This window comes from Scophthalmus maximus, chromosome 9 (assembly GCF_022379125.1).
Source record: "Scophthalmus maximus strain ysfricsl-2021 chromosome 9, ASM2237912v1, whole genome shotgun sequence".
NCBI classification, from domain to species: Eukaryota; Metazoa; Chordata; class Actinopteri; order Pleuronectiformes; family Scophthalmidae; genus Scophthalmus; species Scophthalmus maximus.
The window spans coordinates 9,992,290-10,007,871 of NC_061523.1; the positions used below are offsets into that span (position 1 = coordinate 9,992,290).

General features: G+C 43.5%; 1 protein-coding gene across 7 annotated transcripts in view; it reads left to right on the forward strand.

Moving 5' to 3' along the window:
- The window catches only part of pdlim7 (PDZ and LIM domain 7), a 31,174-nt gene that overhangs the window by 9,265 nt on the left and 6,327 nt on the right, over nt 1–15,582 (forward strand). For 4 of the 7 annotated variants that reach the window (XM_035649691.2, XM_035649688.2, XM_035649692.2 and 1 more), the window contains exons 3-7: nt 489–640; nt 5,587–5,614; nt 6,498–6,694; nt 10,273–10,427; nt 11,033–11,069. In XM_035649691.2, coding sequence (XP_035505584.1) covers nt 489–640; nt 5,587–5,614; nt 6,498–6,694; nt 10,273–10,427; nt 11,033–11,069 — 569 coding nt within the window. Of the gene's footprint in view, nt 1–488; nt 641–5,586; nt 5,615–6,497; nt 6,695–9,283; nt 9,301–9,622; nt 9,665–10,272; nt 10,428–11,032; nt 11,070–15,582 lie in introns of all 7 variants that reach the window. The other 3 variants (XM_035649690.2, XM_035649693.2, XM_035649694.2) reach the window with 3 other exon arrangements.

Genomic DNA, 15,582 nt, shown 5'->3' on the forward strand with positions numbered 1-15,582 from the left:
AATGACTGATGACATCATGATGACATATAATGCCTGTTCCTGGTAGTGTTGAGTGAAATATCTCGACTGGCTTGTCAGACCCAGACACACAGTCTCCCTGAGTTGATTATTAAGTGATGTTAACAGACAGTACGGCAACGTCGAGCAGACACGACATCTCTGTGTGTCTAGAGTTCCTGCATTTTTGCTTTTAGCCGCTGATATGTATGAGATGGAGGTTCGCAATGTCCAACCGGTTAGGAAAATATCATCTTTTGGAACATGAAATTAAATATATGTTTTTCTCTAACCATGAGTGAAAAAGATGCAAGTTTAATACAAGTACTTCAGAATTATTGCGCTTTGTGTGTTCGACCAATTCAATGATCATCAGCTGTGTACTTTTATAATCGGTACACTTGCACTGTTTCCACTCTTGTGTTCACGATCTCCACATATCCCTCTAACCCCTGTCTGGTTTCTGTACCTGTGTTTTCTCTTTCCTCCAGCTGACCCCGGGAGGGAAGGCGGCTGAGGCTGGTGTCGGGGTGGGAGACTGGGTGGTGTCCATCGGTGACTCCATTGCGGAGGACATGACCCACGTGGAGGCGCAAAACCAGATCAGAGCAGCAACAGACTCCCTCACCCTCACTTTCAGCAAGTAAGTGGTCGCATGATGCAACAAAACTCCACCATCAGCCTCCCTCCTTTTTACAAAAAATTCTTGGTCAGCAGCATACATCACCACAAAGCACCACATCCTCCTTTACTCTTACTTTGGGAAAAGTAAGACGGAATTATATCCTTGTATTTTGGCCCAGTATGACGGATGCTTCAAAATACATATAAATTACCATCATCCAGTATTTAACTTTACTGATTCTTGAATTAGTTTTAGTGGTCACAACCCCAGTAGAAAACCGCAGTCAAAAAAGTAATAATTTCTGCAAGGGAAGTTATTATTATTTAAAATCACGTTTGTCTTTTTGTAAACAGATTAGATAGATCAGTTAACAGGGTGTTGCATATTGTTTTACTGAAGTGATTTTAGTGGAATCTGACCTATATCTTTTCATAAACTTCGTACCCAATTATCCACATAGATGTCAAATCTTTTGCCGTTTTACTTATCTGCATACACATTTTATGCAACCTCACCGAACTGTTACAGTGCAAAGTATATTAAGGTCTGCTGCTGGGTTTTCTCTTCATAACATGCTGTTCTTGGACAAATGCTTGCCAAAGTCTCGCTTGGCGGTGCCTAGTTGAAACAAATTGCAGTGCATTTTTGCAACTGGAACCACATTCATGAGACAAGTGCACATATCAACACAAAATATGAGGGCATTATGCTTATAGGTGGTTTAAAAATTAAAAGTTGAATCGCTGTACTTCGGCGGTCATGTGTCTCACCCACTTTGTACAATTAAACCTTGTACAAATCAAATCTCCCTGCGGTTCATCGCCCTGTGTATCTTCATGCCAGTTCTAATGCAGAGGCAGGTTGAAAGCCTCTCGACATTTTAATTCATTAAAGTAACAAGAGGATTCTGTGGAGCTACACACTCTGAATTCTTTCTAGCTTAGTATTACAGTAATATTCTGTCCTTTTCATCCTAAAGAAGCAAGAGCAACAGTGAAATAGTCTGCAGGCCAACTGCTGTCAGGTAGATACACTGGCCTTTGATCAGCCGTAATACCATTTTCATAGGAGCCATGGGAACCTGCTTTTATGCCTCAGCTCTATAATGACATTAAAAAAACGTTTTCTTCAGATTTAAACATTCTGTTGTTAGGTGTGAGCCAGGAAAATCAATTTTCTAATTTTGCTCGAGTTAATTAAATTCGTGCTGGATAACCTTCATACAGGCAGCACTCATACCTGCTCACGCAACTGCTGCCAGAAATTCCTGACTGATAAAGTCTCTCCGCACACTGCAAGCCAAAATGTTTCATCAGAGGCCTAATTATGAGAAAAAGAGATTCCCCTCCCAGAGAAACCATGAATGCAACCATCCAAGAGCCCAAAGCCTTCAGCAAAAGAGAGAAGCTATTGACTTGCTGGGTAATAAAGACGGGCCTTGCTGCTGTCTTGGGACTCATTTTGATTCTGTGATACTCGTAAGCGTAGAGGTTGTGATCACAGCTGTAACAGAGCTATTTTCACATCCAGTTCATTTTGTTGTCGCCTGCCAAGAGTCTCAGCTGTTAACTTCCTGACAAATGTTCTTTGTCCGCTCAGTTTGTTGAGTCAGAACAGCCACATGTCTTTTATATTGGTTTCCAGATGAAAACGGAGCCAGAACTCAAATGAATAGCCTCAGATCTAGAGATCCTGGTGAACGTTTGCCACAGTCTCCTCCCACACTCGTACGGCATGGATTTCTCTGTTCGCATCACTGGATCCAGTGGCTCTATCACTTCATGTTTACCTTTTTTAAAATACTGTTATTGAGCTCTTGGCAACACAAGACGAGAAGGGAGAAGTCGATGAAGTTTCACATGATCTTTGTGTTTATTTTTTTAAAATCATGAATGCCAAACATTAGCCAGCTTCTCATATGTGAGGATTAGATGATTTTCTTTGTCATACATGAAAATAATCTGCAGATAAATCCATAATAAAAACTGGTCCTTACTTGCAGCTCTAGCATAAAATCAATGTTGAAGAGAACAGATGAGTGGTGGCATTGAAATCAATACTGAGACATAATGTGTTCGGCTGAAGGAGCAAAGATGAAGCTTTTTTTTATCAGTTTTGTTCAAACAGAACGGCTCGGGAAAGGTGAGAAGAGAGAGAGGGAGAATAAGTAGAGGGAGAAGGAAGGGAGGGAAAGCAAAGTACAGACAACGCTAAACTTAGCAGATCAATGTCCATAACTTCCACTATAATCTTTTTAGTTTAATGTTATTTTAGGTCACATTTTAAAAGATCAGTCTCTTTGCTTGCAATTTCATTTTTTCCCCCTTAAAGCCCAAAAACCCCCACTGCTGATGTTGCAGGTTCCCCCCCCCCTGCAGATAAAAGTCACACACTAGACTCTGACCCACTAAATGCCTTAAAAGGAGTGTGCGGGAGAGAGTCGGCAGTCGACTGGTGGTTTGGAGTTTGAGAGTGAGGAGGGAAAGTAAAGGAGAATGATGAGAAAGGACACAGTGGGACTGTTGTTGGCGTTGTGGCGAAGGGGCGGATAAGAATGGAGAACGGTGACGTCATGCTGAGGGACAGATGAGGGTTAGTCAGTCGTCGTACATGAACCAGATGCGCCCCAGGGTCTGCTCAGAAAACTTAATTAATGGCAGCAATTGCGCAATTTCAAAACACAAGTCGTACATCTATTTAATAAAGTAAATTTGTTTTTTTTCTTTTACCTTTTTTTATAATACACAGGGATCTGGTGTTATATTTTGATAGTCCTGTAATAAGGCGCCGCGTTTACTTAGCAGCAGCCACACTCGTCATGCTCTCTGCGGTTTGCCTCCTCTATTTCTCATCTCCTTGTGGAGTCCAGCTATGGTAAACATTTCACATTCTTCCACTCTCCCTTCCCATGAATCCCCAGTCCGCTCGCTTCATCTCTCCCGCTCCCATTGTTATTGTATTGTAAGACAAGCAAATATTGTTTCGCTGTAACACTTATCAGAGAGGAGCCATTGTCAGTTTTTTTTTTAAATTTTTTGCAGTTGTACCTTGGCAGCCATCCACATTTTCTTTCATGTCAAGAGAGGAGGACAGCTGCACGGTGATGAGATGGGTCCTATTGTTCGGTTTAGTGCCTCATTTTGTTCAAAACCAATGATCCTGTCCTGGAGGGCTGTGGTTGGACGTTGGAGTATGTTGCCGGCGTGATAGCGGCACCCTGGGAGTTTTATTTTTTCTGTTTTGGATTTGATCTGATATCAGCCTGAAAAAGCCCAGCATGCATCATCGAAACCAAATGACCCGTGAAACGAGGCAGGAAATGATCTCATACAGTGCAGATATTCCGTTTCAGCACAGGTCAAAGTCGACCCAAGCAACTTTATTATTACATGCAGCAGAGACTTGATCATTTCCACGTTTGTTCACTTAAGTTCAGTTCGCCAGAACACATACGGGAACAGAGCAGCTGTCACACGCATTCCTCATATCCTTGATTTTCACTGTGACTCATCAAATTGAGGGGTAAAAGGCGAGCTGAGGCTGAAGCACTGCGGATGCCACATTTATTCGTCTTCCCAGATATGTGACATGCACAGACACGTCAGTACGCCTCTGCTCCTCTCCCCGTATCTACCCAGCCCTGATGTCATCCCGTCTGTAACACTGCTCACTCATTGGTTGACCAGCCTATGACAATGCAGTTATTCATTTCTCATTGACACAGGAAGCAGCTTCCACTGTGTTGTGCGTGATTGTGTTCTGAAACAATGAGGGCGACTGCAGGGCCCGTTCAGTCTGTGTCGCATGCAAACCGTGTCAGGGGACAGTGGTGGTTTCATGTTTAGTCGGTTGCCGCCATGTTTTGGTTTTTTAATGAACTATCTGCTGTGTCGCTCCAGCCAGCGAAGGCGCCGCGATAATGTGAATCCTGGGATTAGAGTTAAGAAGTGTACAACATTGTGACACTTGCAGTATTCTTAGCAGGGGTTGTGTTTAATCTGCACACAGTCTTAGACTATAAATGAAAAGTTGGGAGTTTTTCGGTGTTCATAATGAGAGCAGAGGATACCAGTGGTTTTACAGCCTGATTATTATTTCTGTCATTTTTATCTTCTTTCTGATGAGCATAGTTGCTGAGATATGTGCAGTGTCCACTTGGCTTAAGACGACGGAGTCCATGGGGCATTAAAACACAAGCAACATGTCCAGTTATACCCTGTTACCTAAACCACATGTTTAGATATGAAAACACAAGTAAAGTAATTACCCAAATGGGATTTTTGGCAGTGTGAGAAGGACAAGAAATATTTTAAGTGTGGGTTCTGCCATTCTGGTGTCTATGATTGGTTTAGATACGTGAATGAAACTGGACTCGTTCAAAACCTGTCTGATCACTTGTTTGTAAATGTCCCTAATAGAAATGCCTTGTGCAAAGTCCCTGATCTCCCTGTTTGTGCAGTCAAAGCATTGGTAGAATGTTGTTTTAACTAAAGGGAACCTTGGCCAAAAACTACAACAATAAGACATAACAGCCTGTAAAATATCTACAGCAGAGTCAAAGTCTGAGACTACTTTCCCATTTTAGCTCCCACTATATAGTGATTAGTTATAGTCACTCTTTGCGGCTGTCGGTCTATATTTTCAATCCTAGTCAAATTCTAATAAACTTTTTTTTTTTAATTGATATACTCAAATTGTTCAGATTGTATGAATCCAAGTCTTTAAATCACTTAACATCCTATGTTCTGTCAGTCACCAGCACTTTGACTTGCTTTTGATTATTTTTTTATAGGCGCTATATACATGAAGGTTGAATTGATTGATTGCACTTCTCCTTTGCCTGAAACATTGCAAACTTTTGTGATTTTGAAATGGCAAATATTCAGACTGTAATGTAAACAGCTGGGGGTCGATGTTTAATGGAACTACGCTTTAATTAATGTCCCCTTCTTTCCTTTCCACAGAGCTTTCAAAGCCGGCGGAGACCAGAAGGTAAGACTATAATTGCCACTTGGATGCTTTTGCATGGTCTGCTACTGAACTACAGGGAAATTAAATTAAATCCTTTTAAATGAAACTTCCTTTTACTCATCGTCCACAACTGGCCTCGGCCGTGTGTGTTGTCACTATGTGTTTGAATCCGTCGGACTCACCTGTCCAGCTCTCACAGAGTCCATGCCTTGTGCATTAGCAAAGCACCAGTGAGTTGCTAAATGAGATGTCTGCCGGATGGAGCCGTGCGAATCTTCTGTTGAATTTCCCTGTAGTCTGTTCTGTAATGCCTTGCACAATCCCTGATACCACATCCCCGAGAAATACTGATACTTTGGGTTTCTCTTGAGAGCCCCTCGCCCAGCTGATTACAGTCTGAATGGCGGTGGCAGTGAACTGCTTTTGTGCTGCGTGCTGTTTAGGTGGAGCAGCTGGAACATAATGCTCACACAGAGTCGACGTTCCATTTTGGTAGGTGTTCTGTTTGCAGTCCGTGCATAATGCTCCGTGAGGCTTCTCATTAGAGAGTCTCGTCAGTCAAATATGACAATTTCTCACTTTCGAGCATTTTCATTTCAACCGGCAGAAGCAGATTACTTTGGCCCGTCCCTGACTGCCTGCCAACACAAATAAAATGGCTGTGTTCACACTTCTTAAGCTCTTCGTCCGTGTGCGGAGGGAAGCCAGCCGGCTTTGACGGAGCTGCTCCAGCGGCACGGCGAAATCGTTTGCCGTAAGAGAAAATACCGGGGCTGCACGGGAAGCTTTCTTAACGCAACGCTTGGGATTGTGCAACAGCAGAAGGAACCTTTACTGTGTCAGAAATGTCTAACTGCATGTTGTGCACTGTGCTGCATTGTCTCCCTCTTCCACACCCTCGCAGGACTCCCTCGCCCCGGCTTCTGTTCAGCCAAAGTACTCCTTTGCCCCCAGCACGGCCATTAACAAGATGGCGAGGCCATTTGCAGCAGGTGGTGTTAGTGCCAACTCAGGACCTGCTATTAAACCTGTTGCCTACTCGCCCAAACTTAACACGCCGCGCTCACAGGGCCGTGCCAGTATGCAGCAGCCACAAAATGGGTAGGTGGACAAGTAAACACCATTACCATTGGAACCGCAATGTGACTGATGTGGTTTTAATGGTATTTTTGACATCTCATTATTCTGGTTTTGCACTAAAGGGGAAATAACTCCTCCGGGATTCCCCGGACTGCATTACGTCACGAAAGTACTTCGATCGGGACTGCAGTATGTTGCCAAAACTATGTCATGCACTTAAGAAACATTACAGAAAAACTATGTCATGCACTTAAGAAACATTACAGAGAAGAACAGAGAAGAAGTAAGAAAAAAACATGAGATCAACTTAATTATTCCCCTATATGTTAATAAAATGACAGGATGACAAGCGTATTTTTTGACGTTTGTATAAATGAATGAATGCCATTGGTAATCTCACCAGCAGTAATCGTAACCTGCTGTCATGGGTTGTGTCATCAGAGACACTGACCACAGAGAACTCAGTTGAAAAAAGGAGGAAGGAGCTTGTTAACGTTGTGTCAAAACAGACCCACATTATCTTGTTGGCCTTTGTCATATTTTGGTGGAGACCGATGAAAGCCAACACTTTGTTTGGAAACCAGGGAATAATTAGCCGACCCGCTCCGACTGAAAGACCTCGACCTCGGACTTTATCAGATGACACAAACTGTTTTTACAGAGATTAGTGGGGAACTTTCAATAATCACTCACAGTTTTATGGTCTTCAAAAATTATTTTTTTTGAGGGGGCCCTGCACTGCAGTCATTTTTGGAAATATAGATTCCCATCATCCTCATTATGTGTGTGCGTGCGTGTGTGTGATTGGGTTTTGTGCGTGCGTGGGAGAGAAACAAACTGAGGAGTCAGACTCTCGTCAGCCTTTGAGGAATGCATCATTTCTTGTCCAAACAATCTACCTTTTCATACACAATTTGCTATTTCAACAGATTTGTTATTTACTCGCTGTGATTATTACTTGTATCCTGTATACAAGGCAGAATTTGTTTTTCAAAACCATGAAAATACTTTCAAACTTTATCTGCGCTAAAGCTGAATCGTTGGTGTTGCTGCTTGCATTGTGTCCTTCGGTTTGTCCTGGTGTAATGCACCGCTACATTAGTCGAAAGCCATACCTCACAATATCTCTCTTATTGGGGTATGCTTCAAAAATATTTTTTTTTATGGTGAGCTCATTGGAAATACATTTATTTTGGAATTTAATTTTTTTGAATAAATACCATGAACCTGCCTGCATGTACCAGACTGAAAGAATTACAGGGACACGCGCTAGTCTTATCATTGTGTTGATTGAAAATCTTGCTCATGCTGCATCTTTTTAGGACCTGATAACTTGGAACTAAATTATCACTTAAGTACATTTTATGGGCCAAAAGTTAAAATGATGTCTCACCAGTAAGAGGGAGCAGGTGATATGTTGAAATGAAGTGAATCTTTTGATGTTGCATCAGTTTCTCCTTGAATACTAAATTTATCATTTTTGGCTTCTGACCTTGGGTTGTTTTATATATATATATATATATATATATATATATATATATATATATACATATATATATATAACTTGCTTCTAAAGAGGACTTTAAATGTGACATTTAAAAAATCAATGATAATTTCCGCTGTGTATGATGATGAATTTAACGTTCCCATGACCGAGCTCTTGGCGCTGTAATTACAAAAAAGACAAATGTCAGTATCCTGAAAGTATCCTGATCCTGAAAGTGGCACTATGTCATGAACTGGTCGTCAGGAATAGGCCTGTCTGGCTCCTGTAATTTGGGTCATGGTGGTGGTCTGACTGCAGCCATTGGCACGATGTGGTCTGTTGCCGCTTTTAGCCTCACTCATAAATTCTGCTGAGTTCTCACACAGCCGTTACTGCCCCGCTGCTGGATTATTTAAGCAGCCGTACTCGCTTACTCTGGAGAGGGTTTCACATGCCTACGAGGTTTCTCTGCAGATGGCCCAGACGCATTCCCCCTGGCCTTCTCTTGAAAAGAAAGGAGGCCTAATTACAAGCGTCAGCCCGGTTTGATGAAGACTTTGTTGGATTTCCCTCGGACCGTAAACGGTTTGATGCAAACAGCATATGACTAATGTGTCCGGACGTGTTGTGCTGAAACAGGTTTTGTTTGATGTTGTTTTGTGGAGCGCTGCCTCTGACATCATAAAAGGTCACTGCTGTGGCATGTGCGGTCGGAGACCGGGTACGGGAGCACAAGCACAATTAGACTAAATGCGGGGACACAGAAATCAGGCAGCAGCAAAGTATTTACATAACAGTGACGAGCATTCGTGCACACGGGCGAGAGGAGCGGAACGGCAGGGGCTTTGTGCCAAACCAGGGAGTCATTTTGGGTGAGGGTGACAATGGATGATGTGACAGGCAAACTGCCCCCCCCCCCTCCCCCTCTCTCACAGAGCCTTGTGACAATGACGGCATGTCTCTCTTGTCTTTTTTTTTTTTTTTTTTTTTTTTGCATCTTGCTGCATTTTTGATCTCAAGCGGTATAAAACCCCTGTCACATATTGACATGTTCTGTTTTCTCATTTAACCCAAGCCTCTTCACTCTTCTGTTTTCCCTCTTTTCCTTTTTTTCAACTCTGCAGATGGAAACTCTTGACAAGTTAGTATACTTCTCTTTTAATTTACAGCTCGCTTTAAATTGTTAGTCAAACGTGTATATACGATTTCCGTCCTTTGTCATAGTCCATTTTCCCAATAGTCTTGTCATAGTCCATTTCTATAATTTTCCATCGAGTCACTTGTCCATCTCATTATGCTGGGTTTAATTGATACGTAGGTCAAACCTCACATTACACCTATATTATTATACCTAATGATCTAAAATCCATCTCTAATCATCTCGTTCTCCTCTGTCCTTTGTCCTGGTCCTTCCTCTGTTAACATCATCTAATCTTCTCTTTGCTGTCTGGTCTATTCTATAGGGGTGAAGTTACTTACTATGACGAAATGTACCTAGATGCCAAGTAAGGGGCACCTGCATGCACGCTGGTTTGTCAGCTTAGTAGGTTATTATTGCCTGGCTAATAGCTAATAATGAGAGGAAAATGCTGATGCTCTTGTGGATTGTAGATTGTAGATTCAATGCTCAGATTTAAAGAACAAAGAAAAAAAAGAAAAAATCATCTTTCATCCTCTATTTGCATTTTGATGAATGCATGCTGCAGTTCACCTGCAACTGCGTTGAAGACACGTGTGCGGCTTCTTGAGTTGTTTAGCAGAATAAAAGCTTTATTATGCAGTTAAAGTCTTCGACAATTAAGGCTAGGTGCTGCAGTCTGACAGCTTTTTGCCCATTGATTTTAATGACGGTTATAAATACAGTTTCTAATGTGGTAATGTCCATTTATGAGTCTACAGTGTGCCCATGAGAAATCTTAGTAATGGGCATCCATTAGCTCGCCTGTTGCGTGACTGTGATACTGAGCATCACTTTATAGTCTTGCATGATCTGTTCAGCGTGTCCTCTATTTTCACGGTCGCCTGGGTGGGTGCGAGTGGGTGGTCCCTTCATAGGGGTTGTGTTAACCACACCTGCTGTGTGCTGTTGCTGGGTGTGTGTGTGCGCGTGCAGGCACGGCGTCAGGGTGGACCACGCGCCCTGTTTTATCCCCAACGACCGCAGCAAGAAGAGGTTGATCCAGGACACCGAGGACTGGCAGCCCCGCACTGGCACAACGCAGTCCCGCTCCTTCCGCATCCTGGCCCAGCTCACAGGCACCGACTTCAGTAAGTCAGGACTGAGGCCTGCAGAGTGAGATTGCAGTGGAGCGGGTGTGCGAGTGAACAGTTGATCTGATGTGATCACAGGGACTGTCAGGGTGAGCGGCACCGGCAAGGTGGAGAACACGGGGGTCCATTTTATTTCCTCAACTGTCAGGTGGCTGCTGTCGTCTGTGACAGCAATGCATTTTCATTTTCTTTTTTCACGACTGTAATCAGTCTGACAAATGGAACTACCAATCTACATGTTGAACATCACGGCAGAGACTGTGTGGAACCACCGTTTCATATAATGTGTGTTATTACTAATCACACCTGGTTGGCTTATGTTCAACTGGCTCTTTGTCTGTCAAAAGGCAAGAGTAGGTGTGTGTGTGTGTGTGTGTGTGTGTGTGTGTGTGTGTGTGTGTGTGTGTGTGTGTGTGTGTGTGTGTGTGTGTGTGTGTGTGTGTGTGTGTGTGTGTGTGTGTGTGTGTGTGTGTGTGTGTGTGTGTGTGTGTGTGTGTGTGTGTGTGTGTGTGTGTGTGTGTGTGTGTGTGTGTGTGTGTGTGTGTGTGTGTCAACTTTTATCAGAACGACATGCTGATGTGTGTCTCTCCTGGATCTCTCAGTGCAGGACCCAGATGATGAAAACATGAAGAGGGCCAGGTAAAAACCCTGAGTGTCTTTGATTTGAACAGCCGCAAGTGTTTGTGCACTTGTGTGCGTGTGTGTGTGTGTGTAAGCTTCAGTTTTGCAACTATTTTAAAAATAATATCTCAACTATACTTCGAGTTCTAGTTGTATTCTGCTGTTGAAAAGCTGCTGCTTCAAACACGCTGCCGTGTGATTTGAACATGTTTTTTCATCATACGTAGAAGAATGTGCTCCACGGAATAATCCACTTGTGGCTTTTTGAATCGAAGATTTCGATGGACATTTCTGCTCGTTGGCTTTCTTGCTGATAGTTGAATGAGAAGATCGACGTCATGGAGTCAGCAGCTCGTTAGCTTAGCATAATAGACTTAAAAACTGGAGGGGTAACGGCCGGCCCGTCCCCAACTGTGACAAAGTCGTTGTGTTGATGACTGAACCTCGGTCAACAGCTAGTTTAGTTCAGTCAGTCTTCTCATGTAACTCTCAAAGTAACAAAGTGCATCTTCCAAATAGTCTTTTCCTTTAATTCACTTATTAATTTATTTTCCAAACCGTTTCATATCTTTTTATGTGTTTCACGTGTTTTGTCCTTCTGGTACCATTTCACCTTTTTGCTCCACCTTCTTGTCTCTCCCGCTCCCTTTTCCCTTCTCTCCCTTCCGATCTATTTCCTTCCTGTCTATCTCCGTTTCATATCTCTGTTGCTCGGGGCAGGGAAAAGTTCCTCACTGAGATTCAGAGTCCCCGCTATGCCCGTCTGAGGGACTGGCACCACGACAGGTCTGCCCGTGCCCTCAATATCAAATCCTGAGCGACGCCATGGGACGCAGAGCCCGGGCCGGGGCCTGCTAGAGATAGCCACGCCGCAAACGACTACGTGACAAAGACGACAAAGATAGCTGGCCTTCCAATGGCAGTTTACAAATTCACCTCTGGGATACAGATGGGGTGAAAAAAAAAGAAGTTTGGGGAAATAAAGAAACCCCCAAAAAGAAAAGAAACGTAGCCTAGATAAAGTGGAACCTTGCATACTGAGCCCCAGTTGAAGATCTCCCTCTGAATGTCTGACTTGATGATTGTTGACCACTGTGTCTGTAGACCTACTTTCCATTTCACACTGCGTTACTTGGAGTAAACGGGTGGGAAGGTGGGAAGGGGGTCTCGGCGGTGGGAAGCGCTTTTTTTGTTCGTTATTCTTCTATGATTGTTTGATTCACACCCTCCTTCGTCTTCTCTCTCTCTCTCTCACTCCCTCTCTGCCTGCCTGCTTCCATGTATTGAGTTCTTCATCCTTTTAGAGTTTTCTTTTCTGATCCCCTCATCTTGTAGACTTCTCCAACCATTAAGAAAGAAAAGGAAGATATATCTGTATCTTTTTTTTTTTTTCCTGCTGTCATCGAAAATATAAAACATCTGAAAAAAAGAAACCCCTTCTGCCTCTCTGTCCTTTTCTCCTGTGTTTCTTTGCTTCTGGGTTATTCACATTTCTCTTCTCAAAAATATCCCTGTCTTTGGCTGATTCACAACAATTTCTTTAGTAATCTGTTGTACTGAACAAAAATGATTATGTAGAAACAGACTTTTCTCTAGTATTCATGGAGCTCTGAATTAATGGGGTGTCTTCTCAAAGATCACGGGTTGAGGTTTACTTTTACTGCCTGGGAGAGAAAATTGTTGTGTAGTCAGGCATAAAAACAACAAATGAACACACACACACACACACACACACACACACACACACACACACACACACACACACACACACACACACACACACACACACACACACACACACACACACACACACACACACACACACACACACACACACACACACACACACTCTCTCTCTCATAAAGTGCACACTGAGAAAATACAGCCTCTGTTGCAATTGCCTGAAATAAAATATCCAAGAGTATTTAAAACCTAATGAAAAATACCAACATTATTACATTTAGCTGAGTAGCAGCAGTCAGAGCTTTACAGTACCATATGGTGCACAAAACTTTTTTAAAAAACAACAAGGTGCAAAATGTTCATTTGCTCCTCGGTGGCCAGGGGAAAAAACATGGGATGATAACTAGTTACTAGGCGATATAACTTAATGGTTTGTGACGTGATCAGAAACCTGGCAGATGAAACGAACAGAAACAATGTGAGCTGTGGGGAGTGAGTGAGGGATGCTGTTAAATAATGTGGAGCAGGGAACTAGACTAGAATAGCTGTTTGTTTTTAAAGAAATTAGTAAGTTACATAAAAAGGGAGGCAAGTGTTGAAAATGCACACACACACGCACACACGCACACACACACTCACACACTCACACACACAACTCCCTGCCTGCAGCGGCCTCGCCCAGCGGGACAATGAGCCGCCACACTGCAAAGAGAGAAGAACGAAAAAGAGCCCAAGGCTTTTACCCGTCCTCCGAAACTCCCCAGATCCCAATTCGACCAAGCGTGTAGTATACTTGAAGGAGCCAGGTCCATGGAGGCCCCCAGCCGCAAAACCCACAGGACCCAAAGGATCTGCTACCAATGTCCTAACACCCCAGGGCACCACAGGACAGCCCCAGAGGCCCCGTGTCCACTCCCCAACAGGTCAGAGCTGTTTTGGCAGCAAAATCTACACAATATTAGGCGAGTGACTATGATGTTATGGCTCATCGGCGTACACCTAAACAGGCAAACTAGGTGAAATCTGTTTAGCAGCAACAAGTGCATCCAAAGTAAGTGTAAATGTGGACCTGTCCCCCACTCGATGTCAGATTTGAGTCATCATCGCTACCATGTGCAGACATTTCAGCCGTAGCAGGATAATGGGGAAACAAGGAACACTTTATGTAAAAATGGAAATGCATTTCTTTTAACATGCTGCATGTAGCGAAGAAAAAAAAACAAACTACGGCTCCTGCACGTTATTTTTTAAGCTGTATTTTATTTACAGGATGTGCCTTGTAAATAATAAGCCACATTGAATGACAGAAAGAGCTTGTTAATTTGAACCTGAGCAGTATGCAGCAGGCAGGCCCGTTCCCCTCGCTAAGACAAGTGCCGTCATTGTTTGACATTTTCCCAGTTGTCATCCTCCTGCTTCCTGTGTGCATCATCGTTACCGCCTCACCGTGGAGGGTGACACATGTCAGTGGCTTCTTGCTCCATGTGCAATCGTGAGCCTGCTCCTTCCTCTGCCGGTTGTTGAGCTGCCAACAAACTCCCCTGCTTTTCTTCATTGCTCAGTTTGATGCGTCCCACAGGAGAGGAAGGAGGGGAAGAAAAAAAAAAAAACATAGGTGAATCTAAAATCAGAGGTGTAAAGGGTGAACAGGAAATGTCAAGGAAATGTTCCTTGAAAAAAAAAGAAAAGAAAAAAAAGAACCCTCCCGTCTACATCGTCTGTGATGCAGGAATCGTTCACCTGCAACACCGAGCCTCTCGCCGAGCAGGAGGGAGGAGGAGGAGGAGGATGTTGAAAGCAGAAATGTCAAGGAAACATGAATCGGGCTGCTCCAGGTGGGAATAAGCAGCTGTAGAGGATGTACCCCAATTTGCACCTGCAACCTTTCACCAGAGTGAGGTGCAGCCAAACAAACGCCCCCAAGGTGCCGTGTGAGAAGTCGGTGCTGCGTTGACCAGGATGTTGTTCTGTGAGTTGCTGGGTGGGGGGCAGCTGACCCACGGTCTGCGAGTCAAACGGGCTGAAACAGGCTGTGTCCTTTGTTTGCCCCCCCCCGGCCGCCAGAGAGCCTTCTCATCCCGACTCCTTTCTTCCTCGTCCTCTGTGTTGCTGCAGTCTCTGTCCTAAAATCCATTGGTAATGGGGTCTTACCTGCCTTAGATAGAAAGATTGAACTTCCTCTGTCTATCACCAGCCCTGCAAGCAATCTTACTGCTATTGCAGGGGGGGACTTAGAGTCCTTTATTATTCAGAATATGCTGTTTGGAAAACAGCAGAGATGGCTCCCAGTTGTGTTCCTGTTACTTCTTCTGCTGCTGTAACTTTTTTTGTGTTTACTGTTTGTGTTCTAATTGATAGGCAGACTTAACCTGGTACAGGCGATGCTGTAGAACAAGGCGGTCGCAGGGTAATCCGTTTCACATCTTCCCCCTCTTTTTCTCTGCAAATGAGAAGAAATTTCATCATCTTTCATTAGTGTGTTGTAGATGGCACAGTTGATGATGTAAACATGATGGATGCCTAAGGCAGTGTTTTATTATTTTCTCTCCCAAGATAAGACTCCTCCAGAGCTCACTGACTCGGCTCAGAAGTTGTTTTTCAATCTCAGTCATGGTTTGAAGATTTTCCGAAAATGGTGACGCTTGCTGCGGGTAACATAACTTTAACAACCCCATATATCAACACTTTTGCACATGCGGGCTTGAAGTGAAACTATGACGGCATAAAGTGTCTGAAGAGTTTCCCCTTTTTCTAACTTTGCCCGTGAGTCACGTCAATCAATCCGAGACAATGCGCAGGTTTCTTATTGCTCACATTGCATGAATCATTTTGATACACAGCTATACTG